This window comes from Linderina pennispora (genome assembly GCF_002104995.1).
Source record: "Linderina pennispora strain ATCC 12442 chromosome Unknown DL89scaffold_9, whole genome shotgun sequence".
In the NCBI taxonomy this organism is placed as follows: domain Eukaryota; kingdom Fungi; phylum Kickxellomycota; class Kickxellomycetes; order Kickxellales; family Kickxellaceae; genus Linderina; species Linderina pennispora.
The window spans coordinates 236,623-257,168 of record NW_024468257.1 but is presented as its reverse complement, the minus strand read 5'-3'; the positions used below and the strand labels follow the sequence as shown (position 1 = coordinate 257,168).

At 59.1% G+C, this 20,546-nt stretch overlaps 17 protein-coding genes across 17 annotated transcripts; 8 read left to right on the top strand and 9 right to left on the bottom strand.

Annotated features, from left to right (window-relative positions):
* Positions 1-183: 183 nt before the first annotated feature.
* Positions 184-1,194, bottom strand: DL89DRAFT_318318 (protein geranylgeranyltransferase-like protein type I beta subunit; the record flags this gene model as incomplete). The annotated part of the gene is made up of 1 exon (XM_040891099.1): positions 184-1,194. One exon carries the CDS (start codon positions 1,192-1,194, stop codon positions 184-186), a length of 1,011 nt encoding a protein of 336 aa, XP_040742349.1.
* A 176-nt stretch (positions 1,195-1,370) lies between these two features.
* On the bottom strand, positions 1,371-2,402 carry DL89DRAFT_224482 (histone-lysine N-methyltransferase, H3 lysine-79 specific; the record flags this gene model as incomplete). Its single annotated transcript, XM_040884690.1, has 1 exon — positions 1,371-2,402. A coding segment is annotated over one exon (1,032 nt), but the record flags the coding sequence as incomplete, so codon positions are not given.
* A 778-nt stretch (positions 2,403-3,180) lies between these two features.
* Positions 3,181-4,607, bottom strand: DL89DRAFT_179714 (thiamine-repressible mitochondrial transport protein THI74). The gene has a single exon (XM_040883880.1). It carries the CDS (start codon positions 4,335-4,337, stop codon positions 3,282-3,284), a length of 1,056 nt encoding a protein of 351 aa, XP_040742347.1. The 5' UTR covers positions 4,338-4,607; the 3' UTR covers positions 3,181-3,281.
* Positions 4,608-4,656: 49 nt separating this feature from the next.
* Positions 4,657-5,080, top strand: DL89DRAFT_293798 (uncharacterized protein; the record flags this gene model as incomplete). Its single annotated transcript, XM_040890429.1, has 2 exons — positions 4,657-4,824; positions 4,901-5,080. 2 exons carry the CDS (start codon positions 4,657-4,659, stop codon positions 5,078-5,080), a joined length of 348 nt encoding a protein of 115 aa, XP_040742346.1.
* An 81-nt stretch (positions 5,081-5,161) lies between these two features.
* DL89DRAFT_179712 (uncharacterized protein) lies at positions 5,162-5,910 on the bottom strand. The gene has a single exon (XM_040883879.1). The coding sequence runs from the start codon at positions 5,625-5,627 to the stop codon at positions 5,235-5,237; it is 393 nt and encodes a 130-aa protein (XP_040742345.1). The 5' UTR covers positions 5,628-5,910; the 3' UTR covers positions 5,162-5,234.
* DL89DRAFT_224716 (uncharacterized protein) lies at positions 5,858-6,190 on the bottom strand (the record flags this gene model as incomplete). Its single annotated transcript, XM_040884708.1, has 1 exon — positions 5,858-6,190. The coding sequence occupies one exon, from the start codon at positions 6,188-6,190 to the stop codon at positions 5,858-5,860; it is 333 nt and encodes a 110-aa protein (XP_040742344.1).
* A 133-nt stretch (positions 6,191-6,323) lies between these two features.
* DL89DRAFT_268377 (uncharacterized protein) lies at positions 6,324-6,781 on the bottom strand. The gene has a single exon (XM_040887900.1). The coding sequence runs from the start codon at positions 6,712-6,714 to the stop codon at positions 6,514-6,516; it is 201 nt and encodes a 66-aa protein (XP_040742343.1). The 5' UTR covers positions 6,715-6,781; the 3' UTR covers positions 6,324-6,513.
* A 270-nt stretch (positions 6,782-7,051) lies between these two features.
* DL89DRAFT_275213 (ras-domain-containing protein) lies at positions 7,052-7,763 on the top strand (the record flags this gene model as incomplete). Its single annotated transcript, XM_040889278.1, has 3 exons — positions 7,052-7,105; positions 7,175-7,405; positions 7,440-7,763. The coding sequence occupies 3 exons, from the start codon at positions 7,052-7,054 to the stop codon at positions 7,761-7,763; spliced, it is 609 nt and encodes a 202-aa protein (XP_040742342.1).
* A 206-nt stretch (positions 7,764-7,969) lies between these two features.
* On the top strand, positions 7,970-8,629 carry DL89DRAFT_224814 (autophagy protein 16; the record flags this gene model as incomplete). Its single annotated transcript, XM_040884717.1, has 1 exon — positions 7,970-8,629. A coding segment is annotated over one exon (660 nt), but the record flags the coding sequence as incomplete, so codon positions are not given.
* A 78-nt stretch (positions 8,630-8,707) lies between these two features.
* Positions 8,708-9,622, top strand: DL89DRAFT_224610 (WD40 repeat-like protein; the record flags this gene model as incomplete). Its single annotated transcript, XM_040884699.1, has 1 exon — positions 8,708-9,622. One exon carries the CDS (start codon positions 8,708-8,710, stop codon positions 9,620-9,622), a length of 915 nt encoding a protein of 304 aa, XP_040742340.1.
* Positions 9,623-9,724: 102 nt separating this feature from the next.
* On the top strand, positions 9,725-10,069 carry DL89DRAFT_293794 (uncharacterized protein; the record flags this gene model as incomplete). The annotated part of the gene is made up of 1 exon (XM_040890428.1): positions 9,725-10,069. One exon carries the CDS (start codon positions 9,725-9,727, stop codon positions 10,067-10,069), a length of 345 nt encoding a protein of 114 aa, XP_040742339.1.
* A 113-nt stretch (positions 10,070-10,182) lies between these two features.
* DL89DRAFT_218519 (DUF1692-domain-containing protein) lies at positions 10,183-11,127 on the top strand (the record flags this gene model as incomplete). Its single annotated transcript, XM_040884351.1, has 1 exon — positions 10,183-11,127. A coding segment is annotated over one exon (945 nt), but the record flags the coding sequence as incomplete, so codon positions are not given.
* A 222-nt stretch (positions 11,128-11,349) lies between these two features.
* Positions 11,350-11,631, bottom strand: DL89DRAFT_203627 (uncharacterized protein; the record flags this gene model as incomplete). Its single annotated transcript, XM_040884033.1, has 1 exon — positions 11,350-11,631. A coding segment is annotated over one exon (282 nt), but the record flags the coding sequence as incomplete, so codon positions are not given.
* Positions 11,632-14,315: 2,684 nt separating this feature from the next.
* On the top strand, positions 14,316-15,831 carry DL89DRAFT_268376 (uncharacterized protein). Its single transcript, XM_040887899.1, has one exon. The coding sequence runs from the start codon at positions 14,349-14,351 to the stop codon at positions 15,750-15,752; it is 1,404 nt and encodes a 467-aa protein (XP_040742336.1). The 5' UTR covers positions 14,316-14,348; the 3' UTR covers positions 15,753-15,831.
* Positions 15,805-17,657, bottom strand: DL89DRAFT_179741 (uncharacterized protein). The gene has a single exon (XM_040883881.1). The coding sequence runs from the start codon at positions 17,363-17,365 to the stop codon at positions 15,857-15,859; it is 1,509 nt and encodes a 502-aa protein (XP_040742335.1). The 5' UTR covers positions 17,366-17,657; the 3' UTR covers positions 15,805-15,856.
* A 24-nt stretch (positions 17,658-17,681) lies between these two features.
* On the bottom strand, positions 17,682-18,748 carry DL89DRAFT_203095 (choline-phosphate cytidylyltransferase; the record flags this gene model as incomplete). Its single annotated transcript, XM_040884015.1, has 2 exons — positions 17,682-17,954; positions 18,458-18,748. Coding segments are annotated over 2 exons (564 nt in total), but the record flags the coding sequence as incomplete, so codon positions are not given.
* Positions 18,749-19,364: 616 nt separating this feature from the next.
* Positions 19,365-20,476, top strand: DL89DRAFT_268374 (uncharacterized protein). Its single transcript, XM_040887898.1, has one exon. It carries the CDS (start codon positions 19,486-19,488, stop codon positions 20,395-20,397), a length of 912 nt encoding a protein of 303 aa, XP_040742333.1. The 5' UTR covers positions 19,365-19,485; the 3' UTR covers positions 20,398-20,476.
* Positions 20,477-20,546: the final 70 nt, after the last annotated feature.

Below are 20,546 nucleotides of genomic sequence, written 5' to 3'. Positions count from 1 at the left end.
GGGATGTATAGAATGAGGGAAATGAGGAAAAAGGACACAAGAGAGATAGTTGCTAGCTGGGGTCGGGTCAAATTGGTTGCGGCATTCATTCCCAGAGGCGACAGCTTGGCTTAAATAGGGTGTTAAAAGGACAGAAAAAAAGAAGCAGGGTTGTCTTGGCAAGCAGCAGTGCCAGCATCCTATTTATAGGCTGGCGCCAATGCCGCGGGCTTCCATCAGCGGCAGTGGCAGCAGCAGGGCTGGTGACATCACCTGCAGCTGCTCAGGGCGGCAGAACGAGTACCCGACAAGGCCCAGCGCCGAGTGCAGCGGGTCAGGGTAGTCGCCGGGCGTCTTGCCAACACCGCCAAACTTGCTCTGGCACGTCATCAGGAAGCCGAAGGTGCCGTCGCTGTCAATCAGCTCGTGGCCGCCGAGCATCTCCACGGCCGCGCCGACCCAGAAGGCATAGCACGCATCAGGGTCCTTGTTGACACGGCCGTTGTAGCCATCGTTTTGGCGATACAGCGCCCACCGCAGCACCCGGTCCGTCGGGATGGCATCCAAGCGGCCCATCAGCGCCAGGCTGGCCACGCAGCAGTAGACGTGACCGCCATGGGACTCTTGGAACGGTACCTGTGTGAGTCCGCCGTCATAGCACATGCAGCTCTGGATATACGCAACCGCAGCCTGCTTGTCGACCCCAGACCAGTCGCCCAGAATCTCGGACACAGCGCACGCGCAGTAGATGAATCGCGGGTCGCGCTCAGTCGTGTGCGGGTGGGGCGAGAAGCAGCCGGATTCCTGCTGCAGCTCGCGCATGACGCCGATAATTGCCTTCTTGTCGACCCGCTCCAGCGAGTCTCCCAGCAGAACCAGGGCGCTCAGTGCTGAGTACGTGGCTGCCAGGTTGCCGCAGTTGGCCGGCATATACTCGATCTGGTCGTGTGGGCCAAACATACTGCTGCCGCGGAAGCCGCGGTACTTGGCGTTGCTGTTGTCTGCGTTTGCTGGCACCTGCTGCGCATAGATCCACTCGATGATGCCGTGCCTGTCGTTGCTGGTGAGTGCCTCGTCGATAGCGCCAAGCGCCGCCAGTCCCACCAGGCTCAGCTGCACCAGCATCATGCGCGTTGCGTCCAGCGACTGCATAGCTGCTGGCAGCATCTCAAGGCAGCGCTTGAAGTAGCGGATGTGCAGGTCGCGGTTCAACATGCCAACAAAGACTAAGAAGAGGAAGAAGAAGAAAAAGCACGGGTTGTTGTGGTGCAGCGCCACTCGCCCGGTTTCCGATTTACCTCGTAATCGCCATCAAAGCGCTTGTTCGTTGTGGGTGCTGACTACTTCAGCTCATGCTTTATTGTCCTTTGTGCATTTATCAGACGCTTGTGCTAGGCCATGCCGCGGCTGGCCAGGAACTCCTTGACACGGGACCGGTCGACGGTCTGGATAAAGTACTCGCCGCCGTTGTCGGTCCAGCTGACGCACTGGCTCCAGTACTGGTACCGCTTGACTGCCAGGATGCTCTCGGGTGCCTGCACGTTCCGGGCATTGATCTTGTAGTCGGGTGTCACAAACGGCTTCAGCGAGATGATCCGGGTGCCTTCCTTCAGATCAAGGAACATCTGCAGCAGGTTCTGGTTCAGTGCGCTGTCAAACGCGTAGTTGTTCACCAGGAGCACGTCGGCTTTCGGCAGCAGTCGTGTGATCTCGGGCGCTTCGCAGAAATCCCCGCGCCAGATGTCCACTTGCCCGTGACTGAACTGCAGCTGGCGCATGCGGTTGCGGAACTCAACTGCCTGCCGCCTGGCGAACCGCGCTGGGACCTTCATGATCTCGATGCCTGATGCATGGCAGCCGGTCTGCGCTGCCACCTGCAGCACGACGTTGCCGATTCCGCAGCCAAGGTCGATAAACACCGAGTCGTGGGTTATGCCTGTCCGCTCAATGAACTCGCTGATCAGCATCGGCAGGATCTCGCCATACACGTTGTTGGAGAATGCCTTGTACTGTCGCAGCAGGTCCACCGTCGGCGCTACCACGCGGTTGTACGTCTGCTCCACCACGTGGATCGCCAGGTCAGCCGGGATCTCGCCCGCACCAAACCGCATCCGGACATTGCCCTTGGTCTGCTCGGCATCCAGCAGCGCGTTAAAGTCTGCCACGGCCTCGACAAAGTCCTCGCCGTTCTTGCGATTCCGCGCCCGCTCCAGCCGCCGCGCAATGCCGTTCTCCTTGTCGCCGCACACCCGCTGCTCAAACGACTCCGAGTCGACCAGATAGCTGGCAATCATCGATACTGTCAGCATCAGGTCATTAACCGGCAGGTACTCGTCTTTGGCCTCGGCGTCGCGGTCGTAGCCCTTGGGCATCAGCAGCGAGAACTCCTCGGTGGCCCCCGGCGCCGGCAAGTGCAGGGCGACCTGCACCGGGTGTGTCTTTCGCGATGCTGCCCACGAAAAGTACTCTCCGTAGACTGTTTCGCTCAGACGGACCGCATCCACCGAGCTGACCGCCTCCGTTGCATTCCCGGCCACCGGCGATGCTGGCGCTGGCGCCTCGGCAACCTTGAGATTGCCCAGGCTTGCTGGGACGCTGCAGCTGCGCTCGATCCCGCCTGCAGGCGGACTACCGCTGCTGCTCTTCACCTGCAGCCGCCGCTTCGCCGCCCTCTGTGGTGGCGACTCGTCGAACCCGCGCCGCTTCGGCGTAGGCGACCCAGGCAGCGACCCAATGCGCTCCCGTCCACGGCTGACAGTTGCCGCTGAGTCGCGCGGGCTGCGCCTGCTCGTTGGGTCGGTTGCATGCGATGTGCGTCGCCGCTTAATCTCGCCACCGCTAAGCGGCGACTGCGCATGCCTTACAGGAGACACGCGCTCGGTGCTCGTCTGCCGCACTGTGTGTGGGTGGCTGGACCGCCGGGCGGTGCTGGCGGTGCTGGCGGTGGTGGTGCTGCGGCCTACTGATGCAGGCACATTGGTTGTTGACAGGGGCCGTCGCCGCTCGGTACGCCCGGATTTGCTGACTATCCGCTCCTCGATTCGGATGCTCACGGTTGGTGGGGCGGCTGCCTTGCTGCTATTTCCAAAGAACAGGTCCATTATCAAAAGGTAAAGTGCTTGCAGAGAGCGTAAAAGGGGGGGGGTCAAAAATACAGAAACTACGAGTAAAAAAACAGCTTTTGGAGAAGCAAAGGGAAGAAGGGAGAAAATCGGGCGGGAGCGGGATAAAAAGGGGGCAAAATTGTTCCCCCACTTGGCGCACTTGCGTGATTGAGCAAATTTCTGCTGGGACACATCTGGTTACAGGTTGGCCGCAATGAACGCTGCCAAAATCATCACCGCGCCAACATAGTACGGCAGCCCAACAGCAACGCCCTTCCACAGGATATCGCCGGCCATGCTCAGCGGAATGGTCAACGACAGCCCCAGCGTCACCACCAGCGGCGAGGTCATCAGCACCGCCATCAGCCACAGGTAGTCCGACAGGAACGTGCCGATGAGCGCGTTGACAAGGATCATCAGCCAGAGGCTCGCCGACCCCGGCAGCGCAAACGTCTCAATGCCCAGCCAGTGCAGCAGGAAGAACCCGGGCCACAGCAGCACAATGTTCGCCAGCCCGACCGACCCAAAGAACAGCGACGAGTCGAGCCTTGACTCGTCGCCGATCTTCAGCTTCAGCAGCGTCGTGTAGCAGCCGTACAGGAATGCGCTGCTCAGTGCCAGCAGGTCGCCGAACCATGCCAGCGGCATGGCCTGCACGCCCGCCGGGTCGGCCCCGTAGTGCATGATGCTGTACACTCCCATGATGCTCACCAGCACCGCTCCCAGCCGCATCGCGTTGAACCGCTCCACGCCTGCAACTGCGCCAATTGCCAGCGTAAACAGGCCCGAGGTCGCGCACAAGATAGACGAATTGGCCACTGTCGTGTATGCCAGAGACGCATTCTGAGTGATGTTTGCTGCAAACCACAGCATGCAGAAGCTGACTCCCAGCTGCACCGTCTCGCGCACTGTCAGCTTGGCCTGCAAGAGTGGTGGTGCGTGGGAATGCTGTGCCGGCTGCCCATCGCTGACTAATGGCGAGCCCTCCTCGCTTGTCTGCGAGCTGAGGCTCTCTTCGCTCGCTGACCGCTTGCGCTGGCCGATGCGGTCGTGCGAGTGCCGCCGCGAAAAGTACGCCCCGACCAGGTAGAACGAGAATGTGCCTGTGTTCAGGTATGTGATGAAAAACGGGTGGTTAAAGTCTTGCTCGCCAAACAGGTTGCTGACCAGGAACGACGAGCCGACCCAGATAAACACCACGCAGAGCAGCAGAAGGAGGCCCACTATACGCCGCGACGACAGTGCTGAAGCCATAGGGAGGGATGTCGCGCAAAAGGTAGAGAAAAATCTGTGTGGCAGAAACGGAGCAGAAGAAAATTTTACAGGCTGAGCCAAAATGCCGTTTACCGTGGCGGAAATGGAGGTGAAGGCTCCCTTCCTGCGGCCAACGGGCGGTGCGATCGCTGTTTGGTACTTGTGTGAAGCATTTGGAGCCTTCGACGCGCGGATTAGCCGATTATCGGCGCCAGGATCAGCCAGATAAGTGAAGGCCTGCCTGCGCCAAACCCCTCGCTTTTCGAATTCAGACCTTGTCTTCTGAACCGGGTCTCTTCAATTCAGCCTACATTCTACAATGTCTCTCGCACGCTTCATTAAGTTCTCGCTCAAAAACTCGCCGCGCCAGAACTTTGAGATCTACCGCAAACTCGACGACGCAAAGTGGGGTACCCACGTCGGCACTGATGAGCTCGGCAACCGCTACTTCATGAACCCGACTGAGCGCTACGGCCGCGAGCGCTGGGTCATCCCCGCCGGCAGGAGCCGTTGATGTCGATGCCAGCAGGATTCCGCCCAGATGGCGTGGCTGGCTCCACAAGGTCACCGACGAGATCCCCAAGGCCACTGCCGAGGAGGACGCAGAGTACCTGTGCCGCCCCAAGTGGATGGCGTTCCCGCACTACGAAAACTACACTGGCACCAGGAAGGCCTATGTCACGTACAACACGGTCAAGCCAAAGTACGAGAGCTGGGAGCCCGCCGTTGCTCCGCGCCAGTAGGGGGATGATGCTTGGGGGTTTAGAGAATAAAAATCGGTGACTCTGTGACTGCTGGCCATGTACAGTGTAGAGGAGGGGACTGGAGGCATATTCATCTCGTTTGGAGAGCATAGAGAAAGGCTAAGAGAGCGTTAAAATGCAAAAGGGAAAATGGTCAATCGTCATTATCGGCAATAAGATTCAGGGCAAGACTCAGGTCGCCGTTGGTGACCGACAATGCCCTCAGGTTCTTGTCCTGGTCCAGGAACCCCATCTCCTCGAGCTGGTCCAGCTCGCTCTGGAAGCGCTGGCGCAGCGACGCGCGCTCGGCCTCGGAGATTGTGTGTCCAGGGGCTGCTGCATTGGCGGATGCCTGCTGCACGGGTGCCGGTGTGGCAGAGGAAGATGCAGAAGCACTGGGATTGGTCATGTACATGCTGCTCATCCGTGGCGGCTGGCTGCTGCTGCTGCTGCTGGATTCCGCCAGTACTAGGCGGAGCCCTGGTGGGAAAAGCCCAAGCGTGTCCGATGGCGGGTACGACGACAGTCCCAGCGGGTTCTGCGCCATGACGTTGCGCGACGCCTGCTGCTGAGCCGAACTGCCTGGGCTCGAGAGATTGAGCCGCGCCAAGCGCTCGGCATTGCGGGACACCTGGTCGTTCAGCGACGCGTGCAGGCCCTGGCGCGCATATGCCGGCGGTGCCGACGGCCTGGTAGGGGCAGCAGCAGCCCTGCTGGGCCGGCGTGCCCACGGGTTGGGCAGCGGTGATGTATTGATTGAGCTCTTGTCAGGAATCGTCACGCCCAGCACCGCGCCCGCCGTGCGTTCAGCGCATCCAGCGACTGGTTCGGGCCGTCCATGGCAGCGCGCGACAGCGGCTCTTGGAAGTTGTTGTAGACGCGGCGGATCTGGGCCAGGCCACCGGGCATGGCCTCCAGGTTTGCCAGCGCTCGGTCGTTGCTGCGCTGCAGCTCCTGCATCAGCATCGGGTTGGACGCAGCGCTCATCGTCTGCCGGAGCATCTCAGGGTCGGTTATCATGTTCCGCAGCTCGGGGTTCTCCTCCATCGCCTGGCGCAGCTGCGGGTGCATGTTCATCATGCTCTGTGCAAACTGCGGGTTGGACATCATCGTCTACAAGTCGCACAGGAGATATGCATGTTGGTAGGTGATGGCGATTGCAAAGGGATTGCGTGGCCTCATCCAAGTGCCGCTTCTTACCTGCAATATCGGGTTGTTCATTGCCTGGGCGGCCGGATTCCGACGCTGTGCGTTGGCTCCTCGAATGCCGCTGACATCGCGTGCGGCAGACTCGTTGTTTGCCAGCTGAATGAGTCGTAGCACCGAGTTTTGCTCGATACCTACTTTTTTTTTTCCTTCACGAGGCGAATTTAGAGCACGGCGGTATATAGAAAAGCCCAGGCCAGCTCCCACCCCTCTCATCACTCAGCCAGCTACTTACCGTATGACTCGAGGTTCTGGTCGTCGGCTAGAATTGAGCTGTTGAAGAGCAATCTCATTCGCTGCACCGGCAGCTGTGTGTGCTCTGCCAGACGCCGCTTGACTTCAGAGATGAGCGTGGTTTCGCTGGGCAGCTGGAGGTTCACCAGCTCGCCCGACGCCAGCCGGACCTTGATAACAAAGCTGTCGCTCATGCTCAGGCTGTTTTGCTGTCCTTCTTGACGGTTCTTCTCAGGTGTGCGTGTATACTAGAAGAAAAAAGCAAGGCGTATTAGAAAAATACAGGACGAGGAGAAAAAAAGAGGTGATGAAGAAAAGAAAAGCGACGCACGAAGAGAGAGGGAAAGACAGCAGACGGGGCACGGCCGTGGAAATTGGCATGACGTCCATTTGTCAGGCCCTGTGGAGCATATCGCAGGGCTCCAAAGTCAAACATGCGCGCCGCAGGTTTCGGGCCCGTAGACCGAGCTTTTTTCTCTTTTGCTTCGTACTATTTTTCTTATTTACCGAGCCCCAGGACCTAATTTCGCAATGAACAACGCTAGCAACCGCGGCAGCCAGTCGAAGCGCAACATCTATGTCAAAGTAAGGGCCTTCCAGTACGAGCAGCCGCAATTCCTTGCATTGGCTCCTAATTGCTTTTTTGCACTGTAGGCTATTATCTTGGGCGACAGCGGCGTGGGCAAAACATCGCTGATGCACCAGTTTGTGCAGGGCCGGTTCAACAGCCAGTACAAGGCGACCATCGGCGCAGACTTCCTGAAGAAGGACATCGACGTGGGCGACGGCCGCGTGGCTGTGGTTTCGTGCTGGGATACGGCCGGGCAGGAACGGTTCCAGAGCCTGGGCGTTGCCTTCTACCGCGGCGCCGGACTGCTGCATGCTGTGCTTTGACGTCACCAACGCACGGAGCTTCGAGAACCTGGACAACTGGCGGGACGAGTTCCTGCTGCAGGTGGGCCCGCGCGACCTGGAAAACTTCCCGTTTGTGGTGGTTGGCAACAAGGTCGACATCGAGGGCAAGCGGGTGGTGTCGCAGAAGCGGGCCATGGAGTGGTGTGTGGCCAAGGGCAACATCCCGTACTTTGAGACCAGCGCCAAGAAGGCCATCAACGTCGACGATGCGTTTAGGACTGTCGTGCTGAACGCGCTGGAGCAGGAGAGCGAGGATGTCTACAACGACTTCCCGGATCCCATCAGAATCGACGCCGACACTGAGGATGACCAGTCGTGCGCCTGCTGAAACCCACTCTAGAACCTTTGGCTCGACGACTTCAATCCCAGGCTTTTTTTGTCCTTGACTGCACTAATCTGGTCCCGTGATTGCGTCAATGCCGCGCGCAGCCGAGGGAAGGCAGAAGACCTCTCCGGCTCGGCATAAATTCTTCTCTCCCTTCCGCTTCAGCGTTCACAATTTGCAGTTTTTTTTTATTTCTTTCTTTCTTCATAATGCACGGCACATTGCAGCTGCCTCCATGGGAGGCCAGCATTGTACAGCAGGTGACGCAGCGCGAGGCTCGTGTCGCGACAGTAGCCAAAGTAATCGAGTCATACAATCGCCTGGCGCTGAAGGTCGGCGACTACGCAGCGAAAACGCGCGACCTCGAGGCACGCAACAAGGACATGCACAACGAGCACGAGCGGCTTCTCGAAAACGTCGACAGAGGCGGCGGTGTGCGAGCCATGCCGCTGGCCCAGCAGCGCATTGCCGACCTCGAGCGCGAAAACGAGTCGCTGAAGGAGGAGCGCACGGAGCTGTACCGCACGCAGGGAACCAATGCCCAGCGGCTGCTAGATCTGAGCGACAAGATGCGGGAGAGCGAGGAGACGATGCGTAGGCAGACGCTGGAGCTCAACGACAGCAGCGAGCAGCTGCGGCGGGCGACCAACAAGACTGAAGACCTGCGGGCCACGCTGAAGGAGAAGGACGGGACTATCCAGGTGTTGCAGGACGAGCTCAGCGCGCTGCAGCTGGAAATAACGCAGATTGAGCACAAGTGCGAGCGGCTGCAGGCAGAGAACGACGAGCTGGTCAAGCGGTGGCTCAAGAAGATGAACGACGAGGCCGACAAGGTCAACGCTGTCACGCAGGAGCTGGAGCTGATCCGCAAAACCGCCGCACTGTCGCCTGGAACCGTGCACGTGCCCATCGAGGACGACGACTTCTTTGCGCTGCCAAACATCAACATGCGCGGCGCATCCGTGGAGCCCAGAGACGTGGTAGGCAAAATCGACACCCGGTCGAACGAGCTGCACTCAATTGCCATCGCCGGGTCTGGGCAGCTGCTGGCGTCGGGCGGCCAGGAGAACATTGTCAAGGTGTTTGACGCCGAGACGGGCGAAAGCATCTACCGCCTGGCCGGCTGTCTGAAGGGCATCAACCACGTCGAGTTCAACTCGGACAGCTCGCTGCTGATGGCTGCGTCCAGCGACAACACTGCGCGCATCTGGCAGCTCGACACCGGACGCCAGTACAAATCGCTGTCGGGCCACATTGGCCGTGTGGTCAAGTCGCGATTCAGCCTCGACTCGTCGCGTGTATTCACATACAGCCAGGACCGCACAGTCAAGGTCTGGGATCTGCAGCGCGGGCTGTGCGTGAAGACGCTGTTCACTGTGTCCAGCTGCCACGACATCTCCCTGCTAAACACCGAGGGCTCGCGCATCGTCACGGCCCACATGGACAACACCATCCGCACATGGGACACGCTGACAGGCGCCAAGCTGCAGGAGGCGAACATCCATAGCGAGCCGGTGATGTCGGCGTCGGTGGGCCGCAACGGCCGCTGGATCCTGACCAATTCGCGCGACGGCTCGCTGCACCTGGTGGACAGCTCGACGCTGGACGTGGAGATGACACTGACGGCTCCCGGGTACTGCCCGAACCGCAGCTACGCCAGCGCGTCGCTGAGCCCCGACGAGCGATTCGCCCTGGCTGGGTCTACGGACGGCCGGCTGTATCTGTGGGATCTGACTGCGGGCGGCAGGCTGCTGAACAAGATGGACGTGCACCGGTCGCCCGTGTGCGATTCCGTGTGGAGCCCCAGCGGCAGCCGCGTGTTCAGCGCCGAGCAGCACCGCTATGTGATGATGATGCAGTGAGCGCTGGACCTGATATCCAGCTGCGGCAGTTATCTCGATCTCGCAGCTCCCTTTTTTCTCCCTCTTACTGCAATACTCGTATCAATTCATTCCTTTTTGCAAATGCTTCGACAGACCCTTGGCCGTTTCGCACAGCGCAGCAGCAGCCGTATTTGTCCGGCACCTGCCCGGCGGTTCTATGTGGCTCCCCCAGCGACCTTTGGCACGGACGGCGAGAAGCACATTTTCCACAAGCTGAATGCAGGGCTCAGTCCAACAAAGCTGGCAGTCACGGACTCGTCGGGCGGGTGCGGGTCCATGTACGTGGTGGAGATCGAGGCCGAGTGCTTCCGCGGCCTGAACCGCGTCAAGCAGACAAAGATGGTCAACGCCCTGCTCAAGGACGAACTCAAGGAGATGCACGGCATGCGTGTTCTATGCTCGGTCCCGCCCAAGGAAGAGGCGTGACTGATAATCCCGCCCGCCTGCGTCCAAGGAAGAAAATAAAACAACGCTTGTCTTGCTCGCCTTTACACTCCGTTTTTTACATTTATTCTATCGGAATGAACTGGATTCGCTCGCTGCAGAAACTGGATGCCTTTCCAAAGGTCGACGTCGCATATCAGGCACGCACGTCCTCTGGCGGGTTCCTCAGTGTCGCCGTCATGCTCACAATGCTGTTCATGTTTTTCAGCGAATTGCGCGATTACTTGCGCTACAAGGAGGACCACTCGTTCACGGTCGACGACAAGGTCGGCCAGCAACTGCAGGTAAACTTTGGTGTCACAGTGGCCATGCCGTGTGCGTTTATCCGCGTGGATGTCATTGACGAGGGCGGAACCAGCCACTACATGCGGTCCGGCATCGAGATGCTGCCGGTCTCAAAGACGGAAGCGTTCAAGCGGGCACAGGGCCACGCTGCTATCAACAGTCTCGGTGACATGCATGTGCATGACATTGTTGCCGAGGCACATCGCAAGCAGCGCGGGGCGAAGGCCATGGCCGAGGACCGGACGCTGGAGGGCGCGTGCAAGATTGCTGGCAATGTCCACGTCAGCAAGATCTCGGGCGTCCTGCATATCACTGCCCATGGCCACGGCCACGGAGGGGCGCATGTGCCGCACAGCATGCTGAACTTTACGCACCATATCGACGAGCTGTCGTTTGGGCCATTCTATCCGAGCCTGGTCAACCCACTCGACGACACCATGCATCTGGCGACCGAGCACTTTGCCGGGTTCAAGTACTTTATCTCTGTCGTGCCCACGCACTACATTGACGCCAGCGGCCACTACCTGCCAACCAACCAGTACGCTGTCAACGAGTATTACCAGGGCGACATGGACCACTCGCTGTTTGACAGCAGACCGCCAGGCATCTTCTTCGAGTACGGCATCGAGCCTGTCTCGGTTACCATCCGCGAGCGCCGTGGCAGCTTTGTCACCTTTGTCGTGCGCATCTGCGCGGCTACCAGCGGCGTGTTTGTCACTGTCGGGATCATCCATAGCCTCATGTCGGCGGTGGCCAGCGCTCGACGCACAAAACCCCCAAAGTCGTCATCTACCGGCCTGCTCGGCGCCGGCACTGTGACCAAGGCCGACATCGACGCCCCGATCTCTCTGTAAAGCCCACCCGATCACTTTTGCATTAAGCCTACGAATCATTCATTTCATTGACAAACCAGCCCGTCCAGTGTACCTCTCCCCTTTTCAAAATCCAGCCTGCTCCTCGCTGTGTGTCCGAAGCGGCGGGTAGTCCTTCAGCGGCTCGGTCCGTGGCTCCCACACATCCAGCATGTTGGGCTTGCTCTCTCGCTCGGCCTTCTCCTTCTGCAGATGCTCCTTCATGATCTCTCGCCGCTGCTCTGGCGACCGCATCTTCAGGCCCATGCAGAGCTTCAGCTTGCTCCAGTGCTTGCCGCACCCCTGCTTGTCGCCGTACCGGTAGTAGTTGTTGAGCTGCTTGCCCACCGTCAGACACGAGAACCACTGGTCGAAGGCCTGCGACGCCTTGCACTGGAACTCGTCGTCAGAGAGCGCCTTGTGCTGCTGCCGCGTCGTCTCGGGCTTCTCGTCCCAGTCGATGGCCACGGTCTCGGTCCTGTCTGTCGCCTTGTCTGCCATTTTGCGTCGGAATTGTGCGTAGATAAAAGAGAAAACCTGCGTCCCCTCGATTTCTGCTTTATTGGGTCTGTACAATCGATTTTGAATTTTCGGCGATCAGCAATGGGAGGGGCTGCTCAATAAAAATCTAGGCTGTGGCCAGGGCTGCAGAGGTTGCGCAACGGCAGCCCTCGTTCTGTTGCATCCTGGCTTTGCTCTTTGATAGTTTTGAAATTACCTTCCTTTCTGCCCTCAATCCCACCCTCCCTGCTCTTTGCTTCGCTACGTGTTGATATAGCTATTCCACAGTACCCATGGTGCCACCCAGGCAGATGCGGCCCGCGCCGCGTTACGACACTCTATGCGTGTTTGTTGTTGAAAGCACACAGCGCATGCAGAATCTGTTCCCTGATTTATACGAGACGGTCATTAAGCAGGTCATAACACAGCTCCGCACCCCCGTGCTGGTCGAGCCCGCGTCGAAAAAGGTTCCGGCAACAAAGGCCACGCCATGCGTGAAGCTTGGCGTCGTGTTTTTCGGCGACTACTTTCCGTACTCGACGCGCACATGTAGCTCCCAGTACTTCACCTCAAACTACCGCGAATTCGCAAAGAGCCTAAAGGCCCACAGGTTCCGTGGGGGCGGCCGCCTGCGGTGCGCATCGACAGAGGGCTTGGTGGGTGCCTTGGAGATGCTGGATGACTTTGAAGAGAACGACCCCGAGGCGCATCTGCTGAACGTCCAGCAGAGGCACGTCATTCTGGTCACGTCGACTCCGCCGTATGCGGAAAAGTGCCGCGAGAACGTCCATATGCGGTACGACAACTTTGGACTCGACGATGTGGGCCGGAGAATGCGTGAAATGCGCCTGTCGTTTTCGCTGGTGCTGCAGAGAGGGCAGAAAATCGACGATGTCGAGGCTCTGATGACATCGGCCAACCATTCCACCAAGGCCCCACTGGTGCTGCCGCTGGCCATGTCGCCAAACTTTGACGTGCGGCTGACAAACATCAGCTTGCCCATGGCATCGACGTCAACGCCGACGTCGACGTCGGAGGCGACACCAAGCGCCCGCCCACAGGCCTCCATTGCCCCAGCCCAGCCTCCAAAGGTATTGCCACAGCCGAGCCAGCCCGTTCAGATCCAGCCACAGCCACCACAGCAGCAGCCACAACCACAGTCTCAGCCACAGTCTCAGCCTCAGCCACAACAACCACAGACTACCCAGTCGCCACCGCAGCCTAAATCACTTAAGCACAAGGCAGCGGATAATGCCGATGCACCGCCAGCAGCTGCCTCCCCGCCGCTAAAGAAGATAAAAACGGAATCATCGCCGTCGAATCCAGCTGATATCTCGAGCCCGCCAACCGAGGAGCTCGGGAAAGTGCCTGCCGCGCGGTCTAAGAGCCGCCCAAAGAACGTTGCTCGAAAGCCTTCACGCATCTCAAATTCGCCTGCAGTTGCTGCCAAGCCCATGCCCACTGTGTCCGCTGCAGGTTCGGTACCTGGTCCCACTACCGTGCCAGTGTCAAGTCCACCCAGTGCCGCTACTGCCTCTGTTCCTGCTCCCGCTCCCGCGCCCGCTCCTGTCAGTACTGTTTCTGCCCCTCAGCCGCAACTAACAGCAGCACAGCAGCAGCAGCGTCTGATATATGCGAAGCAATTGCGGAGCAAGGGCATATACAACGAGCAGGTAATCCAGTTGTTTGCTGACCTGATGGTTCAGTTCCACGATCCCTCGCGGACCCCTGAGGAGAAGGCAGAAATTAAGCACCGCCTGGAGGTTCTGCTCAAGAACACCACGCAGCAGCAGCAACTGCAACAGTTGCAGCAGGCGCAGCAGGCGCAGCAAGCGCAGGCGCAACAGCAGCAGCAGGTTTCCAATCCTGCGCTGTCGGCTGCCATCACTCAGCAACAGCAGGCTGCGGCAGTAGCAACCAGCCAACCGCAAGCCCAACCGATGATGTCACCGGCTATGCAGCCTCAGCAGCCTCAGCAGCAGCCTCAGCAGCAGCCTCAGCAGCAGCAGCAGCCTCAGCAGCAGCCTCAGCAGCAGCAGCAGCCTCAACAGCCTCAGCAACAGCCTCAGCAGCAGCAGCAGCCTCAGCAACAGCAGCAACAGCAGCCCGCTCAGCAGCCTACTCAACAGCAACCAGCACAGCAGGGATCTGTCTTGCCCACAGTGCCAGATGCTGACCGCATGACGTTCTTGACTGTCCTTAATGAACTGGTTGGCCGTCTGAACAAGGAGGCTCACCAATTCATGGGGCTGTCCCCCCACGACTTTGCGCAGGTCCTTCGTGGTACCATTGCGGCTGGTGGGTTTACTCCAGACCATGTGACTGCCGTTCGTGTATTTGGCACTCTGAAAGCAAACCACGCTCTGGCGCAACGGCAGCAGCAGCAGCAGCAACAACAACGACAGACGCCGCAGCCACAGAATCAACAGCAGCAGCAGCAACAGGTATCCACACCAACCTCACAGCCTCAGCAGCCTCAGCAGCAAACGCCACAGCAACAACAGCAGCAGATCCCACAGCAGCAGACACCGCAGCAGCAGCCGGCAACCACGCTGGGTCAGCCAAATACTCCTGCACTTGCTGCCAGTCAGCCAGCGGCAAACCCACCCCAGGGCACTCAGGGAATGTCGGTTGCGGGCGGAAACCCGTCGTCACTGGCTATTGCCCAGTCGATTGCGGCATCGACTGCTGTGCCTGTTCCAGGGGCCATCTGGCGCGGCGGCATGACGTGGGCGTCCAAGCAGCCCAACGGCCAGAATCACGAGCTCTCGTGCCCGATCACCGCCCACACCTTCCCAGGCATGAACTACAGCCCCCAGGACGTTATGCTGGACAAGTGGCCCGAGCACTTCAATGTCAGCGGAATTATCGCCGGAACCGACAAGTTTGCCGAGTACTGCATCAACAACGGCATCCCAGCCGTGCGCATTATGTGCAACCCGAACGCCGAAGTCGAGCAGGCAAAGTACTTTGAGGAGTTTGGCAAGACCCTGCGCGAGAGCTCGTACATGGCCCTGGTCCGTGTGCATCTGCAGCCGCAGCAGCCCAACCTTCAGCAGCAAGCCAACGGCATCTTCATCGTCCACTACCGGGGCAATCTGATCGGCCTGCTCTTTCTGCACCACTCGATTCCGCCTAACGTCAGCCAAGTCGTTGCCCAGCTCTCTGGCAGTACGATAGCCACCGCTGCTCCCAGCGCTCCGGCACCGGCTCCAATTTCCGCCACATCGACTCCTGCGCAGCAGCTCATGTCCGGCACCAGTGCAATTTCTGGCGACACGGCGGCTGCCGCTGCGGCTGCGCTGACCAGCGTTCAGATGACCCCGCAGATGTCTTCGGCTGGCCTACCAATGTCAACTATGCAAAGCGCGGCGATGCTGGCACGGAGCATGGGCATCACCAACGCAGGTATGGTGAACTCGGTGCCGCAGTTGATGAGCCCACTACAGGTCCAGAGCGTGCGGCCGAACATCACCAGCCCAGCAGTCCAGGCGGCCATTCCCAACCGGCCCAGCATCAACCCGGCAGCGCTGCTAGCGCTGCAGAGCGCAATTCCGCCCGATCAGTTCCAAAGCCTACTGAGCATGCCCCCACAGCAGCAGAACATTGCTATTGCGCAGCTTCTCCAAAAGGTGAATTCCAATAGCCAGCAGCAACAGCAGCAGCACCAACAGCAACAGGCCCAGCAGCAGGCGCTTTTGCTGCAGCTCCAGCAGATGCAGAACCAGCAGGCTCAGCCGCAGGCACAACAGTTCCAGCAGACGTCACAGCAGCCGCTGGTGCAGCTCATTGCCCAGCAGCAACAGCAAGCGCAGGCACAGCAGCAGCAGCAGCTGGGCAGTCTGGGAGTGAATAATCTCGGGGGTCTCAACTCGGCTCAGATCAGCGCTGCCCTGATGAGTGCCATGGCTGGCAGCCAGCGCAGCGCCCAAGGCCAGCAGTTCACCCCACAGCAGCTGCAAAGCATCCAGCGACTGCGCGAGCAGGTGATGCGGCAGCAGCAGACACAGCAGCAGCGACAGCAGTGATGGCCAGGTTGCACACTGAGGATGTGGTTCTATAAACATTTTCTTTCTTGTTCGTGTTATGCCAAACTGGAAAACCAACGCATGCTTTGAAACGCACTCCTGCTTCAAATGTTAAACCGCGAGGGTAGCCCGGGCGCAGGCTGCGGGCCTACATGGCCGGTGCTGCCGGCATCTTCAAAGTAGATCTTGTGCTTGAGGGCCTCGATCCTGCTAGCCTCCTCGGGCATCAGGTAGATGTCATGCAAGTCTTTCACAACTGCGCTGATTTGGCGACGCAGGCCGTCTTGTCCGGTAACACCCATCCCCACCAGGTCCTGCATCACAAACATGACTGCCGAGATGTCGCGCCGGGTGGCCCATGCCGTGAGCAGCATCTCCTCGTACACGCGAGAGTCCAACACCCGCAACTTGTCTATCAGGTCCAGCTGTGTCCGGCAGAGGTTGTAGATATAGTATGCCATGGGCGGCGCCTGCATTTCGCGGGCTAGCCTTATCGCCTCAGCAACCACTGCCGCACTCGGACGGGCAGGCAGCTCAGGCGATGCAGCTGTCGCATCTGCCGTAGCCGCAGGGCCCTGGCCCCCTAAGGCTGATGTGACGAATGCCGCCAATGCGGACACTGTCTGGCACTGCGCCAGGCGCGCCAACAGAATTTGTTCATCCTGATCCTCCTTGTTAGCATCTGCCGGCGCCAAGGCTGCTGCTGTCGTCGTTGCCTGCCCGATTATGCCAGGTGTCTGCAGCAGCCCCTGCTCCTTAGCTATCCGGTCGGCCTTCTGGATCCGCTTTGCCAGCGGCGAGATGGCACTGGGGTTGCTAGTCAGCTTGCGCGCCGAGAACAGCGACACCAATGGCCCTTCCTTGAACAGGCCCTCAGGGTCAAGGGCTTCATTGATCTTGGAGTCCTGCGCCCGCGACAGCTGTCCACTGGACTCATCCCAGAAGCCAGGTGCTGGACGGCTGCGCTTGTACACTTCAGTATCGTCGGACGCCAGATCAGACAGAATACGCTCGAATTCCGCCATCGGATCGTACTTGTCCTCTCCATGCTTGGGACTCTGCGGAGCCTTTGCTGGCGACCGGCTCTGATTTGTCGCTGGTCTGTCTGTTGCTGCGCTGTTTGCGTCAATAAGCTTGAAGATATCGTCCAGATCAAAGTCGTCAGTGGTGGGCTCGGCCTTGCGCGAAGCCCTTGGTGGGGTTTGTGGCGCGTCCGGCAGATCCAGCATGTCGAACAGCGAGTCCAGGTTGGGTGCGCCTGCCTTGGTATCTGCCGCAGGTGTGCTGTCTGCTGAATCGGCATGCTTATCTGACTCCTTGGCTTTGTCGTCGCTATACGCCCGAATCGCCTGCAGATAGTAGCGCCCTTTGCCTCGTGGGGGCTGGCGTTTGGATGCAGCAGCAGCACAGATCCACGGCCTGGCGTACGAAACAGCAAATGTAGCTCTGGGCAGCATTGCAGCTAATTCAATAAATGCACTTGAAAAATGGAACAGAGGAGAGCTAGCCGCTCCCTTTGCTGCAGCCCGCCTCGGCGAGTCTTTGGTAAGACGATCTCGAATGGAAAAAATCACTCGGACGGCTCGGGCTGGCGATTGGTCGACTCGGCTCATAGGTCAAGTAAGGATGCTGCATTGCTGAACTACCCACAGAACAGTGTATTTACTCGTCGTCCTCGGCCGAGGCCAGACCAAACTTCTCCGGCTCGTTGCGCTGACGCTTCTGCGGCACACCGCCATCGGACGTGTCAGTGTCACGGCGACGACGGCCAAACAGTAGCTTGTTCACCTGCGAGCCAAACATGGACGAGAACCCGCGCACAATGTCCTGACGACGGTCCTCCCAGAACAGCTTGGTATGGCGCAGCTCGGCCTTCAGGTCGTCCAGCTCGCCCAGCAGGTCCTCGCGCGTGCCGCGGATGTTCTTCTTGATCTGCTCGCGGATCTCGGCCATATGCTTTTGGATGTTCAGCTCCTGCTCCTTCAGGAACGAAATGTTGAGTTCCTTGGGGCTCATTCCGCGCTCCAGGTTGCGGCGCAGGTACTTGTCGTAGTCGCGCACAATGCGGGTGATCAGGTCAGACGTCGACACGCCATCAGTGCGCTGAGTCGGCAGGAAGCGGCCTTGATCCTTGACAAAGGCGTAGACATCGTCGCACTCGGAGCTGGCGTACGGCAGGTCGTCGTGGCAGACAAAGTCAATCTACAGTCAAACAATCGGTCAGCCAGACGCTTTCCCTGTGGCCTCGAGTGATCGCCACTGCTGGTTGTGTCGGAGAGATGCGCTGTCGATCCGTTTTGGGAGCGAATACATTGAAGTCGCAATGGACCGACAAAAGCCTGAAAACGTTGAGGACCAAGCAAGGCGCGAAAAGACCAGGATTCTCACACCTGGAGCACACCGGATTGCTTTCGCTTTTCCTTGCCCACGCGCGCACAGATTCGCGCCAGGACCTCCGTTGCCAGAGATGCCTTGTTCCTGGCCCACAATGTTGGTCTGGCAGGCAGCATAAAAGCGTATTTGGACAATGGGCCAGGTGGCAGGTGAGGCACTGCGGCGGCGCTCGGGCATTAAAGGCCCGCATCCCACCCGACACGTGCAGAGCCACACGCGAGGGAACCAATTTGGCATATGAAAGGCAGGCGCGCTCCTTGGCAGCGAGCAGACCCGCGCCATAGACGTCAAGCCGGCAGATGCATACGTACCTCGTGCTCGTCAATGAACTCCTGTGTGATCACCCATGGGGCATCGGTAATGACCTCGTCGACCCAGCGGCAATGGCGCATCGACTCGTACCGCTCGTTCTCTGTCAGCACCGTCTTGCCCTTGCGCGAGTGCGTCTCGGCGTCGTTGCACATCCCGACCATCAGGTACACGTTTGGAAACGACTTCTTGGCCTGCTCCAGGGCACGCGCGTGGCCGTAGTGGAACAGGTCGTAGATGCCGTCGCAGTACAGCCGTACCGGGCGGTCCTGCGGCGGCGCATTAATCGGGTACGGCTTGTCTGTCGGCACATCGTACGACTGGTTCACCTCTATCGGCTTGAAGCTGTCGAGAACGTTCGGGTCGCTGTCGCCAAGACCCATCGGGCTTCCCGGATCGTAGTTGCTGAGCGAGCACGCGCTTGACGACGGCGACCGTGAGCCCATGTCTCTGGCCGCGCCCTCCTCGCTGCTGCTTCTGCTGCTCGAAGTGTTGCTCATCGCCTGAATTTGTGTGGGTATTAAAAAGAGTATTGAGGGGAAGGAGAAACGAAAGGCGCTGAGGTGGTTGCGACAAAATGAAAAAAAAAAAAAAAAAGTTGGGGGCTGAGAATTAAAAGCCAGAAGTGCTCCGGGGCAGATTCGCCAGCAGGCAATAGCCGGGCGATTTTTCATCTCCGAGAATCTATTGGCTGGCGCTCCCAGCATAGTAGCTGAGACCAGAAATGCTCCCAGCGACATTGGGGGTTGGCGACGAACCAGTGCGTGAACGTGGCCTGGGCTCCGATAGCTGGAAATGACACTCTCATTGTTCAACTGCTGGACCGCCAACCACCAGGCGACCGGGGGCAGAAGACAGCCTTCATCCAGGTAACTGACACTGGCAGTAGTCTCCAACCCAAAATCGCCATGCTGCTCGTATTCCGCTCTTGCCCACTGCGGCCACTGGTGGTTTCCTGAGGCAGCACAACTCTGGTCCTTTCGCTTTCCATTCCACTGTAGCTGTTTATTGAAGTGCTTGCCATCGAGACATGTGGAGCCAGATCGTTCTCGTTGCCGGCGCCTTTGGTCTCGGATACTACTTTGCCACCCGTGGCCAACCGGGCAATGCAAAAAAGCAGACTGCGCCAGCTGCTGACGTAGAAACCATGGCAGGCACATTCCCTGAGGGTAGTGCCACGCACGTAGAATCCGACCCGCAGCAAAAAGCAGCAGCACGCAAGAGCAGCACCGGCAAGAAACCGTCGAAGAAGGGATCGAGGCCAAAAAAGCCCAGCAAGAAGGCTGCAAAGACGACTGACGAGGCTGCTACCCCTGCTGACGACGCTACAAAAACCACTGCCGCGCCAAGAACTCTCGAAACGAAAAAGCCCGTCGTTGTTGCGCAGCCCCTTGCTGCTGACCAGTCACGTAGCGCCAGCGAGCCCGGATCAGACGAGGAGCCAGAGCCACAGCCCGCTGTGGAGGAGGACGTGTGGGAGACAGTTGGGACCGAAGGCTACCGCCCTGAAAAAACCGCATCCAAGCACATTCCGGTACACGAGTCAGCATGGGGTAAGCTGGAGCCGGACAAGGATCTGGGCAAGGAGCCCGAAGCAAAACCTGCTGCCCGAGTCCTGCGCATTGGCGCAGCAGCCCATCCAGGACCTGCGTCTTCACCACGGCGCACTGCACGTAGCTACGAGTACGAGGAGGCGCTGACGAAGAAACAGCGCCAGAACATGCGTAAGGAGGAACGCAAGCGTGCAGAAAAGGCCTATGTGGCCGAGCTGCAGGCACAGCGGCTGCGCCAGCACCAGCGCGGGCTGGTCGAGGTTCGGTCGCGCGAGCAATGGGAGAAAGCAAAGCGCAAGACAGCAAACACCCCCAAGCCTGCTAGTGCAGGAACGAGCAAGGTGAATGGCAAGGCTTCAGTGTTTGAGGACAAGCTCATCTGGGATTAGGAACTTGGGCTGGACCGCGCAAACTGTGGATTCCCTCGAATCGTGGATGCGACAAGGTGTATTTCTGTCGCTTAGTACCACATTCAGGTCTCAAGGGATTTCCAATATATAATTCCGCATGGGTGTTATGTATCCTACCCCATTGCAGC